Source organism: Parus major, chromosome 8 (genome assembly GCF_001522545.3).
Source record: "Parus major isolate Abel chromosome 8, Parus_major1.1, whole genome shotgun sequence".
In the NCBI taxonomy this organism is placed as follows: domain Eukaryota; kingdom Metazoa; phylum Chordata; class Aves; order Passeriformes; family Paridae; genus Parus; species Parus major.
Genome location: NC_031777.1, coordinates 14842243 through 14857453, shown reverse-complemented (window position 1 = coordinate 14857453; position 15211 = coordinate 14842243). Strand labels below are relative to the sequence as shown.

The 15211-nt window shown below is 38.5% G+C and overlaps 1 protein-coding gene across 2 annotated transcripts in view; it reads right to left on the bottom strand.

Moving 5' to 3' along the window:
• TGFBR3 (transforming growth factor beta receptor 3) overlaps positions 1-15211 on the bottom strand; it is a 115276-nt gene that overhangs the window by 89773 nt on the left and 10292 nt on the right. For both annotated transcript variants that reach the window (XM_015636573.2, XM_015636572.2), the window contains exon 2: positions 12023-12198. In XM_015636573.2, coding sequence (XP_015492059.1) covers positions 12023-12083 — 61 coding nt within the window. In that variant the 5' untranslated portion in view covers positions 12084-12198. The remainder of the gene's footprint in view (positions 1-12022; positions 12199-15211) is intronic.

Genomic DNA, 15211 nt, shown 5'->3' with positions numbered 1-15211 from the left:
AGGGCTCCAGCTCAGAGTCCAGAGGAGGACTGTTGCCTCTTATTTATTGAACCATTTTCATACAAAAAGCATAGAAGTTTCAACATTGCATTGTACAGTGGCAGATTTCCTTTTTGTAATGTATTGCATATCACTGTGGGAAACTAGTTGGCAAATTCTTGTTATGGGTAGAGTTACATAAGTTACATGAACAAAAAAAAATGCTTCTGTCAGCTTTTTCATGTACTTTTGAGTAAGGATGCATAGCTGTGCCAGTAAATTAAATCATTTTGTTGCAGTATATTCCAATTCTGAGAGGCTGTTTTACTTTGTGGTTATGTCCGACTGTGCCACCAGGTGAACCACAGATCAAGTTACTCAAAATACTTGAACAATACTTCAATACTCTACTTCTGTAAGAGGAAATTAATTTTTGACTTAGTACAAACATGAGCTGCTGCAAAAAAGGGAGGCTCCACTACCCCTGCCACACACTTTCAGGAGTCCCTTATTTGCTCTAGCAATCATGATGTTTCAGAGAAAATCAGCCACTTCTAGGACTTCAAAAGCTCTCATGCAAGCACACAGGATCCCAGCTGAAACTTACTCATCCCCTCAGTGGACCAGTGGTTTAAATCCATTGAATGGAATGGAAGTTAATTGGAATGGAAGTTAACACCCATTCTTTCACTAATATCTCATGAGATATCTGATAATTTATGGCATACAATGCAGAGGCAGACTTAACATAGCACTGCAAGGCAAGTTGGGTGAAGCATAAGCCTGAGTGTATCCTGCTTTAGAAAAGCCACCACCCCCTACTGACCAACTGAAGCACGGTATCAACATTCTCTAATTGGATGCAAACAGCTGAGTAACAAAAACCCCCACTCCCTGTCCCAAGGACAGCACAGACCTGACTCCTGGTCAGAGAGAGTCCAGGCAGAGCAGCTCCACAGTCCCACTACTTGCAGCCCTACCACCAGTGCCACAAATTTGGCTGGAAAAGAACCAAGCTCTTGTTGAAGACAACCAACATTTTCTCTGGACAAGGCTACAGTAACAAATTGAATATACTCAGAGCACAGAAGTGTACTCTCATCTACCGATTTTTCAGTCATGCTCACTATTAACCATTAACAGTTTATTGCAGTTTACATTCACTGTAAATGCAGAGAGACCCCAAGTGTCACCCACTACACGCTGTTCAGCCATTGTATGAAAAAAATGTTTATCTTTCAAACTTCCAATGTAACTGCACTGTTGTATTTAAATGTTCTTTGAGATCATCCAGGATATTACAAAGATGCTTGTTTAAAAAGTCTCTTCCAGCTGTTCTATGTGTATATAAGGAGTATTACAAAGGCATCAAATACTCGTTAGTGATGAGATCATCCTAACTAAAAAAAACCAAACTAATACACATCTTGGATACAAACAATTAAAGTGAGATACTGAACACAGAAGGAAGAACACAGTCCCAGTAAAAGAGGGGAGCAGAGAGCACCACACTCATTGCAGGGTCTCACCTAAAGTGAGCAATAGCATGATTTCCCTTCGCTGGCACAACAGCCCTTGCACAGCAGGTTCTCGGTAGATCTCTCTCCAACTCCATCAGCCATGGCCTAGTTAACAAAATAGCACAGAGGACCTAACAAGAAACAGCTCTGAAGAAAAAGCAAACAAACCCATGTGTTGCCAATGGAGCAGGAAGGCCAAAAGACTTAGACCAGAACACGAGTTTTGTTATTATTTCAGGACATAAACCCTAGGATTAAATCCATTAAGAAAGAGGAACTGTGCTACACCATCTTCAAATTTTTGCCATTAAATCCTCCTAGAGACATAATGCTATACAACTGTATTAGGATCAGACACCTACTGACTGGTTTAGAATGGATTAAAGGGAAGAAGACACAGCAACTCTGCAGAGAGTTACGGTCTCAGCATGAACCCCTCCTGTCTGCAGCACTTGTCACCCACCAAGCAGCAAACTGAATCCTCTAAAAAGCATTCCAGCAAGAGATGCCACCAGGGAGCACTGGGACACCAGTATACAGGCTGGTTCCTTCCAAAAATTTAAGGAAAGCAACTGGAACAAGATGACAACACAGGTATCAGAACTGAATCAACTCAATTAGTTCAGTCAACTAATACCAAAAATGTTGATTGCTCCAATTTAATTATTTCAATCCACTAGGCCAAAAAAGCACTGATTCATTGCTCAAAAATCCTCCTGGATAAATCCTGATTTCACTCCACTTTTCCTTTGAGCAATCTTGTCAAACCATAGACAGTTACATGAATGCTTGACCTATAAAACCATCTCAAGAGCATTATTATTTCTCTGGAGAAAGAGGGAAGATACATTCTAGGATTCTTCAAGGCAGAAAAAAAAAACCAAAGGAGCTCTTTGTTAGCAACTTTTACTTGAAATGCTTTAGACAATATTTTTGGTTAATCTTTTACATTGTGCATGTATAATGTTGAAGCAAACAAAAATAAGCTGGTGTGGTTTTCGCCACATACAAGAAGATTTAACAACACCATTAAGAAGTTCAGCACACAGAACTGTTTCATTAGAATTCTTTTCTCCTGAATCATATCAATAAGGCTGGAGTTCAGTCTAGTATTTATAAAAGCTGATTTAAAGGCTTCTTGTTGCAAACATACTTTTGAGATCCAATAAATGTATTAGAGACCTGGAATTAAGGAACTGTAATTTCTTCAATTATTTTATTCAAAATCAACAATCACAAAGTCTTAAACATTATTTTACCTTGGGAATGAAATTGCTGAAAAAAAACCTAGCTTTACTAATTTCAAAACAGAAAGAAGATTTCAAGAGAACACAAGTAACACAACCAGATCTTTTTCAGAGTTGCTTTTATTTTTCAATTACTGGCATGAAGCATTTCATATTCTAAAATTTTGGTTACTTTTTTCCCTTGGTAAAGAAACCACTACTAAAGTCAGATAACTGGCCTTTAACAGGAAACACTACAGAACCATTTGTCAAGTATTACAATTAAGACAGTTGTAATCTTCAGCAAAACTTCAGAGACCCTCCTACCATGCATACTTGAGATCAATCACTAGTACTATGAGAATTAAAATGAATGCAGTGAACAATATGGCCATGAGCACTATTTCAGAAAGAAAGATTACTACTGGCCTAGCTCCAAAAGGCAACTGAGACAAGTAATTTCCAAAGTAATCTCTGAACAGTTTTCTTGCCAATTTACTCAAATACCTATTACTTTTTCAGCTTGAAGGTGAAAATATCCCACAGAAAAATTAATTACTGCTTTGAACTCATTAGTGCTATAAAAGAAAATTTTGCCAGACTGACCTAACTTTTCTAAGCAGAAGATCAGAAATCTGGCAACTTTTATAAATTACATAGTTAAAAAAATTATCTCCAAAGTCAAAGTCTACCCTAATGCAGGAAACTGAAGCCACAAATTAACTTGTATCATGTTGCTCAAACCATGTATGGGATTTAATGCAGTTCTACCTGCTGTTGTAAGTTGTCCCCCGATGATGCAAGAAAAGAGTTGCACTTCACCTGAAAATAATTTTTGGTACAGTTCTCAGATTTCACCCTACCTTGCTTTGGTATGATTGATTCTACTTCCTACAAATACAGTGATTTTTTTTATTTTTTTTATTTTTTTTATTTTTTTTAATAAGGATGGCAGGTAGAGTAAAATAAGTAACTCCATGAGTTAAAACGGTTATCAGAACATCGTAATTTATCTATGACTGGCCAAAACGTCAACCACCTTGTTCCTTACAAGAGATTACAATAGACCTATGCAGTTCAGTGTCCATGACTCTAAAAAGAAGCAAAACAGGAAAAAAGTCTGAAAGTCCCTTTAACAAAACCTTTTCTAGATTCATACCCCCAAAAAGGGCAGGGGTAGGCTTTGAAGAATTACCACGACAACAGCAATTAGCAACAACATGATCCATGTGACTTTAAAGCGATTACAGTCCCACATGTCAATTCAATCCAAACAGTCCTGCATGGAAGATGCCAGGGTTGAACACATACGTTTTACATATCACATGACCAAGATTGAGAGATTAAATAACTCGTGGGGAGATCACAGAGAAAGTCAAAAACCCAGATAGAAGATTTCATGTTTCAGTCAAAAGCAGAGGCTCATAGATCAGCCCTATGCATTTAACACGTCCGTGGCCATCAGGCACAGGAACTCCACAAAGAGAACAGGTCCAGGTGTTCTCCTTCAGGAGTCCCTGCTCATGGCTGTGCCACAGCTGGATGGAACTGCTCTGACAGCCCAGAACTTGCTCCACCCTCTCCCAAAGGTCCTGAAGACACAGGCGTTTGCACTGGATGAACACACACGTCACGTCACGTCACGCAGGGCTGCTGTGCCTGGGCTGTATAAAGAGCGCACGACTCCATGGGCAGGAGAAGACTCCACCACACTCCTCAGACACAGCAGGACCTGTCCAGCTGTGCCCTGAGGCACAGGGAACTTTTATGCTACAGAGCAGATGTTTCCCAGGAGTAATCAAATTGTCCATTTGGACTAAACACACGCGTGTGCCAATATATAAAATATGTGACCAGTGCTTTTAAAGTTCTTAATCTTCTTCTACAGATTTCCTTAAAGCAACTCCAAATTTGCAAACTGAACTATGCTAAGCTACTTCAGCAATAACTACATTTTCAAATAATCTTTTCACCTTTATCCACTTTCACACAATTCCTGAAGCCTAAAGAATCACCAAGGCATTGTCACCCTCAGAGTCCAGTCACCCCTCCCCGATTTTTACACTTTACTGAAAGGCATGCATTCTTGTGAAGGAAAAAAATAATTTTCACATAGTAGCTAGGATCAAAATAACTTGAGGAGCATCTCTATTGGGACATATGTATTACTGCCCCATTTAAGTTAAAATAGCAAAGAAAAATTTTTTTAATTCAAAAATAGATTGTATCCATCATCTTTTCCAGACACAAGGCAAATTTAGTGATTTAGGAAATGAAGAAATTAAGAAAATGAGGGAAAAGAACCATAAAAATAAATTCTTCACTCACTCTTGACTCCAAATGTTAAGGAAAATACATTAATTTGAAATTAAAAAAAATTCAAAAAGCAAACAACAGAAAAACCCACCACCAAACCTGCTTCAGATGAAAGCAAACTTTTTGCTGAAGAAATAAAAGAGCAACAAACCGTAAGGATATGTTTCCATCATCCAGCCCTAAATTCCTTTATTTGTTACTTCTTTGCTGCACTACTTCAATAATGAGACTAATGACATTTTCAGTTTAGTTATTTCCATCACTGACAGGTAAAATCCCTTTTTTATTAAATGCCTATTAGCAAGTCTCATAGTGTGGAAGTTGCCAAAAAAAGGAACAATAGCTCCATCTTTTATAAAGTACACTTATGAAGAAAAGCACATTGTGCTTAAAGCAGCTGCACTTCATGGCGTTACTAAAAACCTTTGCTTTTGTCACCTGGGGTCAAAATTTATCCTTGGTGAAATTCCGTTGACTTAAAACAAGTTTATGCCAAAGAGGAATCCAACTCAATGCCTTCAGGTAATGAAACATGGTTCAGTCTTTGTGCTAAATATATGTATTTTTTTTCACTCCAAATTCATCTCTCCTATGACTTACAGCCTAAGGGACTTCAGTTTTTTTCTGTCATTAGGTTCAGAGGATGAAATTATTTCTCTTCCTTGAAAAGGCATATATCTGGTCCCTGCATTTTCTCTACACTATAACATCACCAGCAGTAAAATAACGGCACTGAATCATACAACCGTATTTCGGTGGAAAGAGCTTATAAAAAAAAAGATTTGAAGAAATTCAATACAATTTACATGTGAAAATAGTAATTGTTTTTCTAATAGCAGATGCTTCATTTCTTGTTGAGACACCCCAGGATCACATTTGGGAATGCTGGATGTCAGGTGCTACAGCATGTGAAGTCTAATGTTTAGTTAACTAAATATGCCCTTTTCACTTTTTTATTAATTAAAGGGATCGAGGCTTTATGTTATTTATAAGACAAATGACAGATGGAAAAGCCAAGAAAGAGTTAATAAGGGCCGGCAATACAGAAAGGATATTAAAAGATCTACAAGCAAAACCTCAAATCCCAATTCCCTTCAGAAAACAAAAGAATTATTTTTAGCAAAGTATTTATAAAATAATTATGTGAAGCTTAGAACTTGTTAAAGAGAAGTTTCTCTTTAAAAAACAACTTGAATAAGTTTCCTTACAAAGACAAGGATTAATGCCATTCCCCATTCCTTGACATAAAATTTTCCTCAGAACTACTTTCCATCAGTGGAGTACTTCCCTCCAGAGACCCTCAGTAACGCTGCCATTTGCCTGCAATTGTGCAACTCCAGTATTGCATTATGGGCTTCATATTCCTTAGCATTCCTTTGGCATCACCCAAAATCAGCTTTAATCAAAGAACCAGATATTCATATTTAGTGATAAATGCTCAGGTTCAGCAAACACTTCGATACACACTCGGCTATTCTGCTGAATCAGGACCCACAATCCCACATCCTACTGCTCCACATGGGTGCAGAATTCTGCTGAAATTCAACTGTTTTTAGCTTGAAAGCCTTGCTGATACAGGAAAAATGAAGTCTGCTCAGTTCAAGCCATTCCAAGTCTGTGATACAATTACCTCTTTGAAAATACATAACCCTTCTCTGTATCCTGACTCTCTAAATTCTTCAGAAGTTTTTTGTGGGTTTGGAAGATAAAAAAACACTATTTATGCATAAAACACATAGAAATGGCACAGGATTTGACTCAATTCAGTTGCTGAAAGACAGACAGATGACCAGATTAAAAATGCAATTTACAAAGGAATAGATCATCATGCAGCACAATAATGCCAAAGAAATTTAAGTCAGGGGACACAGATTTAGTACAGCTTCCCAGTTTTAATCAGTCTTTGTATTTAAAGTGCTCATTTAAAACAATTTTCTGCTTGAAAGGTATAATGTTTTGTGTGAAATGAAAATTAACTCTCTTTTTATGTATATTTTGGCATCTCAAAGTTAATATGTGATATTAAGATGTTTCAAATCACCACCAGGGTGCTGAAGGAGTAAAAAAATTAGAACAATTTCCACTTTTAATAGCAAGGCATTGGTTTCTCAGTAGTATTTCTCAGAACTGAGAGCACATTATCCTCCCCTGAAGCGCATGGGCATTCCCTTGCAGCCTCTGCGGAGGGCTTGCGGCCTTTCTGACATGGCACAGCACATGAAGCTCTGCTCCTCTAGTTCTCTGAGACTGCAAATCTTCAAATGTTCTGAGCGCTGGTTCATCTCACCCTCAAAAGTCTGAACACCCAGACCATAAACTGACAGGAGTAGGTGATTGTACAATGGAGGCAGAAGTCAGCTGATTATGAGAAAGAAGGGAAAGGGAGCTAGAGAGTGAAATCCTCATCCATTCAAAAGCTGCAAGCAGCCTGTGCTCTACTTCAGCCCTAAAAATTCAAGATCCATCTTCTGTCTCTTCATTCTCATCCTCTAAACACAATTTAAACAAACAAAAAACTCCACACCTCTGGCAACAAATACTTTGAGGGAAAAATATAAACATTACAGTCTAATTACATCTGGGAAATATCCAGCAAACACTGTTTAAAACAGAAGGAAATTTGTGTGAGTAACTCCCAGTATTAATTTCTATTATTTTTTTTAGATCATGTCCTTCACCTTCCAGTGGAAGTTTTTTACTACACTTTGAAGAATCATATATTGCTTTTGAAAACACAGTGTTCAAGGTCAGGGGAAGTTCATCTTTAAAAAAAAGAAAACGTAGATGTCATGACAAGCCTGTTTCTTCCTGTTGCTCCACTTATTAACATGGCACCCATCAACACCATATCTGGGGGGCACAGATCCAGAAGATACATGAGTTGCAAGTGAACAGTCTTACTGAAAATGGAGCACACATGCTCTGAACAGTGTAAGACTACTTACAAGAACAAGTACATAAAAAGAAAGAAAAAGCGGTTAGGATTACAATAGAGCAGAGAACCAGTGAGTAAAGAGCTGTTGGAAGAAAACCTTAAAGACAGACCTAACATGAGCAGATAAACCAGTAATCTCAGTATTACAGAAAATCGGTAAACTCTTCAATATATCTGTTCTTACAGGGTCTTCATCTGACTGTCCACAACCATGAAATTCTGTCATAAAGAGAGAGGCATCTACAAGTCAAGCACAGGCAATTCTAAATATCAGGGGGGTTAAAGCAGAGTGAACATGGCTCCATGGGCAAATTCAGGTTGGTATCGGATGCCACAGCTGCGCTGCTTTCTCAGCAGCAGGAATGATTTGCACCAACAGAGGATCTACCCCAGAGGCTGGAATGAGAACCTTTGGCCATGGGCTGTATCACCCTTCTGTGTCTTCCTTCCAGCTGAATAGTAATGAGGAAACAAAAAAGGAAAAATAGCAGTTCAAGTTAAAAGATGTTACCATTCCTTAGTGGAAGGACCTGTCTTGTTGAAGGTTTTGCTTTCAAGGTCTACAGCAGGTACACATTTCAGCTGTCCTCTAAGACATTTTATTAAGACATGCATTGTGCACCCAACTGCACTAATTTGCCAGCAAGATAAAGAAGTATGTTCCAGCCTTTGATTTAAGCCACATTAGGACAGAGTATTTTTGCTCCAAGATTATAAAGCCAGACTAATTTAAGAGGTTATCCAAGGCCTGGATAACTGTGTGCAGTTCGTAGTGTTTGTGTGGAGTTCCTACTGCAGGTTGCCAGACCTTAATTTAATCCCACTTCAAAAACTTAATTCCTTCAGTCGGGCAGATAGCTTGCCAGCAGTTTTTCTCTCCATCCTGCCTTGGATCTTCCATGAAGTAGAAAAATCTCAGAGTAATCAAGGTTTTCCTTGCAGTCTTTTTCTGTCCAAATAAAGCTGTATGAATGAAAGCTTACAAGAAATCCATGTACAAGACAAAAGCAAATCAAATTTAGATAAGCATTTAGCTACATACATCCAGGTAGTATGAGGAGGCAGAAAAACAGGCAAATATTCTTTGCATATTTATACAGACCATTTTCAATGCAGTTAGTGAGGTGTAATCATTAAGCTATAAGCTTGAAAAACATGCATGTCTGTGACTCATCTTTGACCATCCACTTCTGTGCATCATGTCATATAACTCCAGGGTTTTGGGGGGTTTTTGATATATTTAACATGCTAGTATCCTCAAGAGCAAGAATAGAAAGAAAACAAACCAAATAAAACACAGATTCTGTCTAGAAGCTCACTAATACCTGAAAATACAAGAACACTGAAGCTATTATAATGTCAGCAAAAACCCCCCTTAAACCAGGAGCAGCAGTTTCAGTGTAGGAATGGTAAACAAAAGAAAGGTGTGTTCTGCTGCAGTAGCCTCACTTCTTCAGAAACACAGAGCAAGCTGGAAAAAGGCTGAAATGTAAAAAAAATCAATACCCTAGGGAGGTGGCATGCTGCCCCCTGCCTCCCCCAGGCTCCACCACAAGCAAGAAATTTTATTTATACTTCTTAACTTTATTTAGATTTCTAGTTTTATTTATACTAGTACATTAGTGGTTCAAGACTGAAAAAGCACGGGTTCTGTCGCCGGCAATTAGGAGCCAAGCCTGCGGTGCCCTGGCTGTATGCTGACCAGAGCTCAGGGCCTCTGCCAGCTTTTCACATGACTGGAAAACATTGTTTGCTCCTACCTGCTCTTCACCCAGAGACACAAACTCCCTGCATTTCAAGTATAACTGTTTGCATTAAAAGGACTCAAGATTTCAAGCAGCAAAAGCTCTAGCTAAATAATTTTCTCTGTCCTTCCTCAGTTTTAATTATATCTGCATGACATCTCTTTCCTCTTCATCATAGACCATCAGTTCTTGCTCTTGGCTTACTGTACTCATTATACTCTGTAAACGACATTACCTAGCTGTTCCCATTAAGAATTTATTGAAAAAAGTTAAAAAGCATGGAAGAAAAGCAAAATATACAGGCAGGTACAGCCAGAAACCACAGACAGTGCTTCCTCACCTTCCCCTAACAAACTGTGACCCTTCCTACTCCCTTCAGCTAATTTCTTCCCATGCAAATAGAGGGAAGATCAGTCTCCAAGAAAGAAAGAATTTGAAACTAGTCCTCCTCCAAGTAGGGTGCTGGACTAGACTTACAGAGATCCCTTCCAGCCAAAATAATTCTGTGACTCTACTTATGAATAAGCATCTGATTGAATCCAAAGCTTTTTAAGAGTTTGTTTCAAGAATATCTGCCAGAGGAAAACACAGAACTGGGGAGTAAAACCAAAAAAACCACAATGAATTTCAAGACAGACATGTTACGTTTTCTGAACACTCTATCACTTTCTAATAGTAGTACTGTTTGATAGCACGTTTAAATCAGTGGGTTTTAATTAAAGCTTAAGAGATAAGCTGACTTGATAGGCAAGCATTCTCCTCAGCAGCAAAACAGAACTACGGTTGTGATCAATTGAAAGAGCTTTTCTTTTCTGCACTAGCACTTCCTTTTAAAGTAGATTTTTACACATCTAGAATTATACAGATTTGCTCCAAGTAATGGCTCTTCTCAGCCAAGAGCAGCATTGATGTCCTCAGCTTGAGCCGCAGACACACTCAGACACACCCTGCATTGCTGAAAGTCTGTCTGCAATGAAGCTATTGCAAAATGTCAGCACCACGTACTATTAAACAATCGAAGTTACTCATGTTGGATGGATGCCTTCAAGGAGGTCAAACCCAGAGAAAGTCCCACAAGGCCTGAGGACTTGAAATAACATAATTTTCCATGCTGAAGATGAAATGAAGCCAAATTGTAACACATTTAATTGCTCACTCCTGTCTCTTCCAAAGCTGGTCATCTTTTCCACAGTGAGGACATCTCAGATTTAAGCAAGCCATCTGTCCACTGTCCATTTTTCCCACTGTCTCATTTTGACTGACTGTATATCCACTTGGCCTCTTCTCCAAAGACCCACGCTGTACACAGGCTGGACACATAAGAGGCTTCCCCTTGCAACCACAGAAAGAGCTTTGACAAACAAACACACTAAGCAGAATCACTTCAGTGCTTGAAGAAACTACAGAATAAACTAGGTACTTGAACTCCACAGATCTTTCCTTTCTCTGTCACAAGTTATTGCAACATACTGTTTTAAAAATCCCCAGCTAGGCCAAAATGTGGGACAGGAACAATCCCCTTAAATGGCAATGCATGTTCCTGACCTACAAGGTCTCCATTAACATTGACAGCTGTTATTAAAACTGTTATTAAACTGGTATTTTTGCTATCATCACTAATGGTTGACTATAAATCAGGTCAGACAACTGTCAGGAATAACCAAGGTGAGGTTTATCCCAATAAGGCAGGAAGGATGGACAGACTCAGTGACCAATTATGAACCTTTCTGGGATTTTGTCAGACATATTTTTCATAAAGTCAAATAATTGGGGCTTATTTCCAGATTACAGGTCTTGGAGGCAGAATGGAGCTGAGCTGGTACATCCTTTCAGCCCAGCTCTGTAGAGAGACTCAACAGTCTCACCTTCACCAGCTCAACCCTGCACCTGGGGAAATAAATCCAGCCTCTTGGAAGAGCCAATAGTTCATCATGCTGGCAGAGCTAACCTGCTACCACTCCCAAAGCCTTCCATATCAACCTTCCCTATTATAACACATGTTCACCATGCAATTTTTATAAATAAATAGGTAGATAACCTAAATAATTTACATTACTACTGCAGTTCTTAAAATATTTTAAGAGTGAATATAGATGCAAGAAAACATTCTTATAGGAACAGCATTGTTTCTCACATCATATATGATGCAATTATGATCACAATAGTTTTATAGAAAACCTAGACATAAACATGAACTTTAGCTGACCTACTTTTTTCAGCATGAAAAAGTATTTCTGATCAACAATTCTAAATATGCACAACCAGTTACACTGAATGCATGATTTGCATAATATCACCAACCTGCAGCTGCAAAGCACAAAACCATCAAAGCAAACACTGAAGTCACGCAACTTGACGACATTTTTGTAAATGCTGTATCTTCTCAAATCAACTTGTTTTGTGGCTCTTCATGTGGATTTACTTTCTTTGAAATTTGTGGTGTGCTTTGAAATCAGATCTTCTGGACTTTTAATTGCCTACAGAAAGAAGTAAAAATAAATATTAATACAAATAAAACTTACAGAAACGTTATTAGATATTTAAAATTCTCTCTCTTGTAAGAAGAGAAACAGAACTCTTTCTTAAAGGACTAGTAAGGGAGTGCATTTTATACTGCCAGATACCCTAGGCACCAATAACCTAGTACTCTTCCCCCTGTATTTTGGTACTTCTTTGTAAATGTTTCTCCCTTATCTTACACATTGTGGAAGTTAGGATCTGCTTGGAAGTGAGGCCCCAGAGATTATTCTGTCAGCTAATACCAAAGTCTCACTGAAGCCTGCCAATGGTACTCACACCCTCAGACATGTTTATTTTAAGTAATCAGCCTTTCTCTGGGGCATATAAACATTTGTTTGCACAGTTATCTGTTGTTACCTTTATTATAGCATGGAGAAATGTTTCACATATGCTCTAGCTAGTTGACAGGTAACTCAATAAATTTAACTCATCATTTCTCAGTATGACAAACTTTTCAATGCCACTTGACACTAAATATAAACGAAAAACTGTTCAGAATCTTTATTTTAAGAGATTTCAAGACATGATATACCAGGTGAGTTCAACAACTCTAGTATGCTATACTAATAAATGACAATATAGCTGACACCTGCAAGCCTTACAAACATTGAAAATTCTGACCCCAGAATGCATGCTGCAGAGTTTGGAGGGGAAACACTTAAGCATATCTATAATATCCTATAATATCCTCTTCCAGCTTTTTTTTTTTTTTTTCCCCCACTCTATTCTCAGTCATCTAGATATCTAGAGTAATATTACAGACCAAGGAGGTAAAGAACTGGAATGCTGGTATTGTGCCTTCAGAAGCTGATGACAGCTGGCACCTTGGCAACCACTAACACTCACCACAAAGCAATGCAAGAAATTACAAACCACCACCACTGGACTAAGTGACAGCAAAACGCTGAGTCAGGATCAAAAAATCTAAATTGTGGCAACATGAACACCATTTAAAAGGTTTTTGCCAACATTAAAATGGAATGAAGTACAAGGATGAAAGGCCAAACTCTGTTACACAGCGTGTGCCGTGCTGTGCACCAGCAAAAGTATCCTCAACAAAACCTCTACCTAGACCAGCACTTCAAGACCAGCACCCCTGGGCTATGAGGAAACCCAAGAAACTCCTCAGCAGCAGCATTTTGGCACAGTCAGCACTGCCCTGTGTGCAGGCAGCTGCATCTACACACCTGAAAGGGCTGTCGGAGCCCAAGATCAGAACTCCAGGCTCCTACAGATCCTTCACTCAGCACCCAGCTCCTGGAACCTCCCAGTGGTCATGGCAGTGCCCCAGAACAGTTCTGCAGGCTGCTGGGAACACCCACACACACCCTTCTGCAGGACAGCAGCGTTATGGGGAGAGCAAGGAGCTGACTGTCACAATGTGAGGCTTATGCAGTTCCTTTTCAAGCTCAGTGTCCCACGTAAAACACACTTTTGGCAAAATGGCAGACAAGACAAATACAATTTGCTGCTATTTCACTAGATGAAAAGAAATCTAAGTCTACCTGGTGATAGTATTTGGTTGCTAGTTCAATTTTTAAATGCTGCCATAAAGAAAAATGATCAAATAGAGCAAATAATGAGGTTTCTAGTCAGTGTTATCTATAGAAGACCATCATTATGTTCTGCAAGATGTCATATGTGCAAACAGGCAATGAAGAAACACTCTGAAATCCAAGTTATTGATGTACAGCTACTTCATCAACAACAATGAACACAAGAGGAACCAGAAAAAGAGCAACAACAGCACATATGTTAATATATCAAATAAGAAAACAAGATATGATTTGGATCACTCTCCCATCTGCACAAACCTCTCATTCTTCATGACAGTTTTATAAGGCACAAAGTTGTGTAGAAACAGGGAGTACAAAGAAAGAACTGGAGAGAAAGAAATTACGTTTATAATCCCATTCTGACTTGAGAATCTAAATATTTTAAAATGTCAAGTTTCAAATCAACTTGGATGAAATTCTTTCTGAAAAAGGTGATTTAAAAGACAGAGAGAACACATATTTCCATCTGTAGGAGTGATTTGATTCCTACCACAATCCACTGACCAATAATATTTCCAAGGTATAACTCAGAGCTGCCAGTATATGTATGATTGAACAGCCCTAAACTTCTACCATGAAGGGTGAATAATGAAGACAAATGAAAATTTGGAAGAGCTTTCTGAAGAGCGAGCTCACTTGCTTGAAGACATACACTCACAAACTTAAAAAGGAGGGTAAATATCAAACAATATGAAAAAGTGACAAACTGACAGTGAGTTTCATGAATTTAGGATGAATGATACCCAAACTGTCAGTTCCACAGCTGCAACTTAAGTCAAAATACAGACAAAAATGCTACTAATAACTCATATAAGACTAAACCTACTAAGCAGGCAATTTGTCAACATTTTGCAAAATCTGGTCACATGTGACAGGAATCAGCTACAAAGCTGCTATTAAGTGACCATCTGACAGTACCAAACAAACAAACAAGTCAACAATTTGAATTTGAGAAATTTAAGCTGTGGTGCAAAATCTGCCAGATTTTGCTTCAGTGTGAGACCTGCTGTCACTAGAAAAAATGTAAAACCTGAAAAGTAGGAAAAGCCAGTCCACAAAATAGGAAGCCATTTCCTTTGAAATAAGAGAAGAAAGCTGTGCATAGGGAAAAGGAACCTAAACTATTTACCCAAGAACTAAACACAACTGCTAGTCAACTTCACATTCAAAAGAAATTTCCAAGAGAATCATCTTTTCCTTTGGGGTATATCTGGGTGGCTATTTTTGTAAATGGGATCACAAAAGGGCATATTAAAAGGATAACCAAAAAATCCTGATGTGGAAGAGAAAGAGAAGACATGAGAGTTTTGGGTTTTTAAAATATGTTATCATGCTAATACTCTGTATACTACAACAAACTGCAAGGAAGGCTGGCAAAAGAGGGCATCTGGAGATGGAGACTATGGGGTCATTT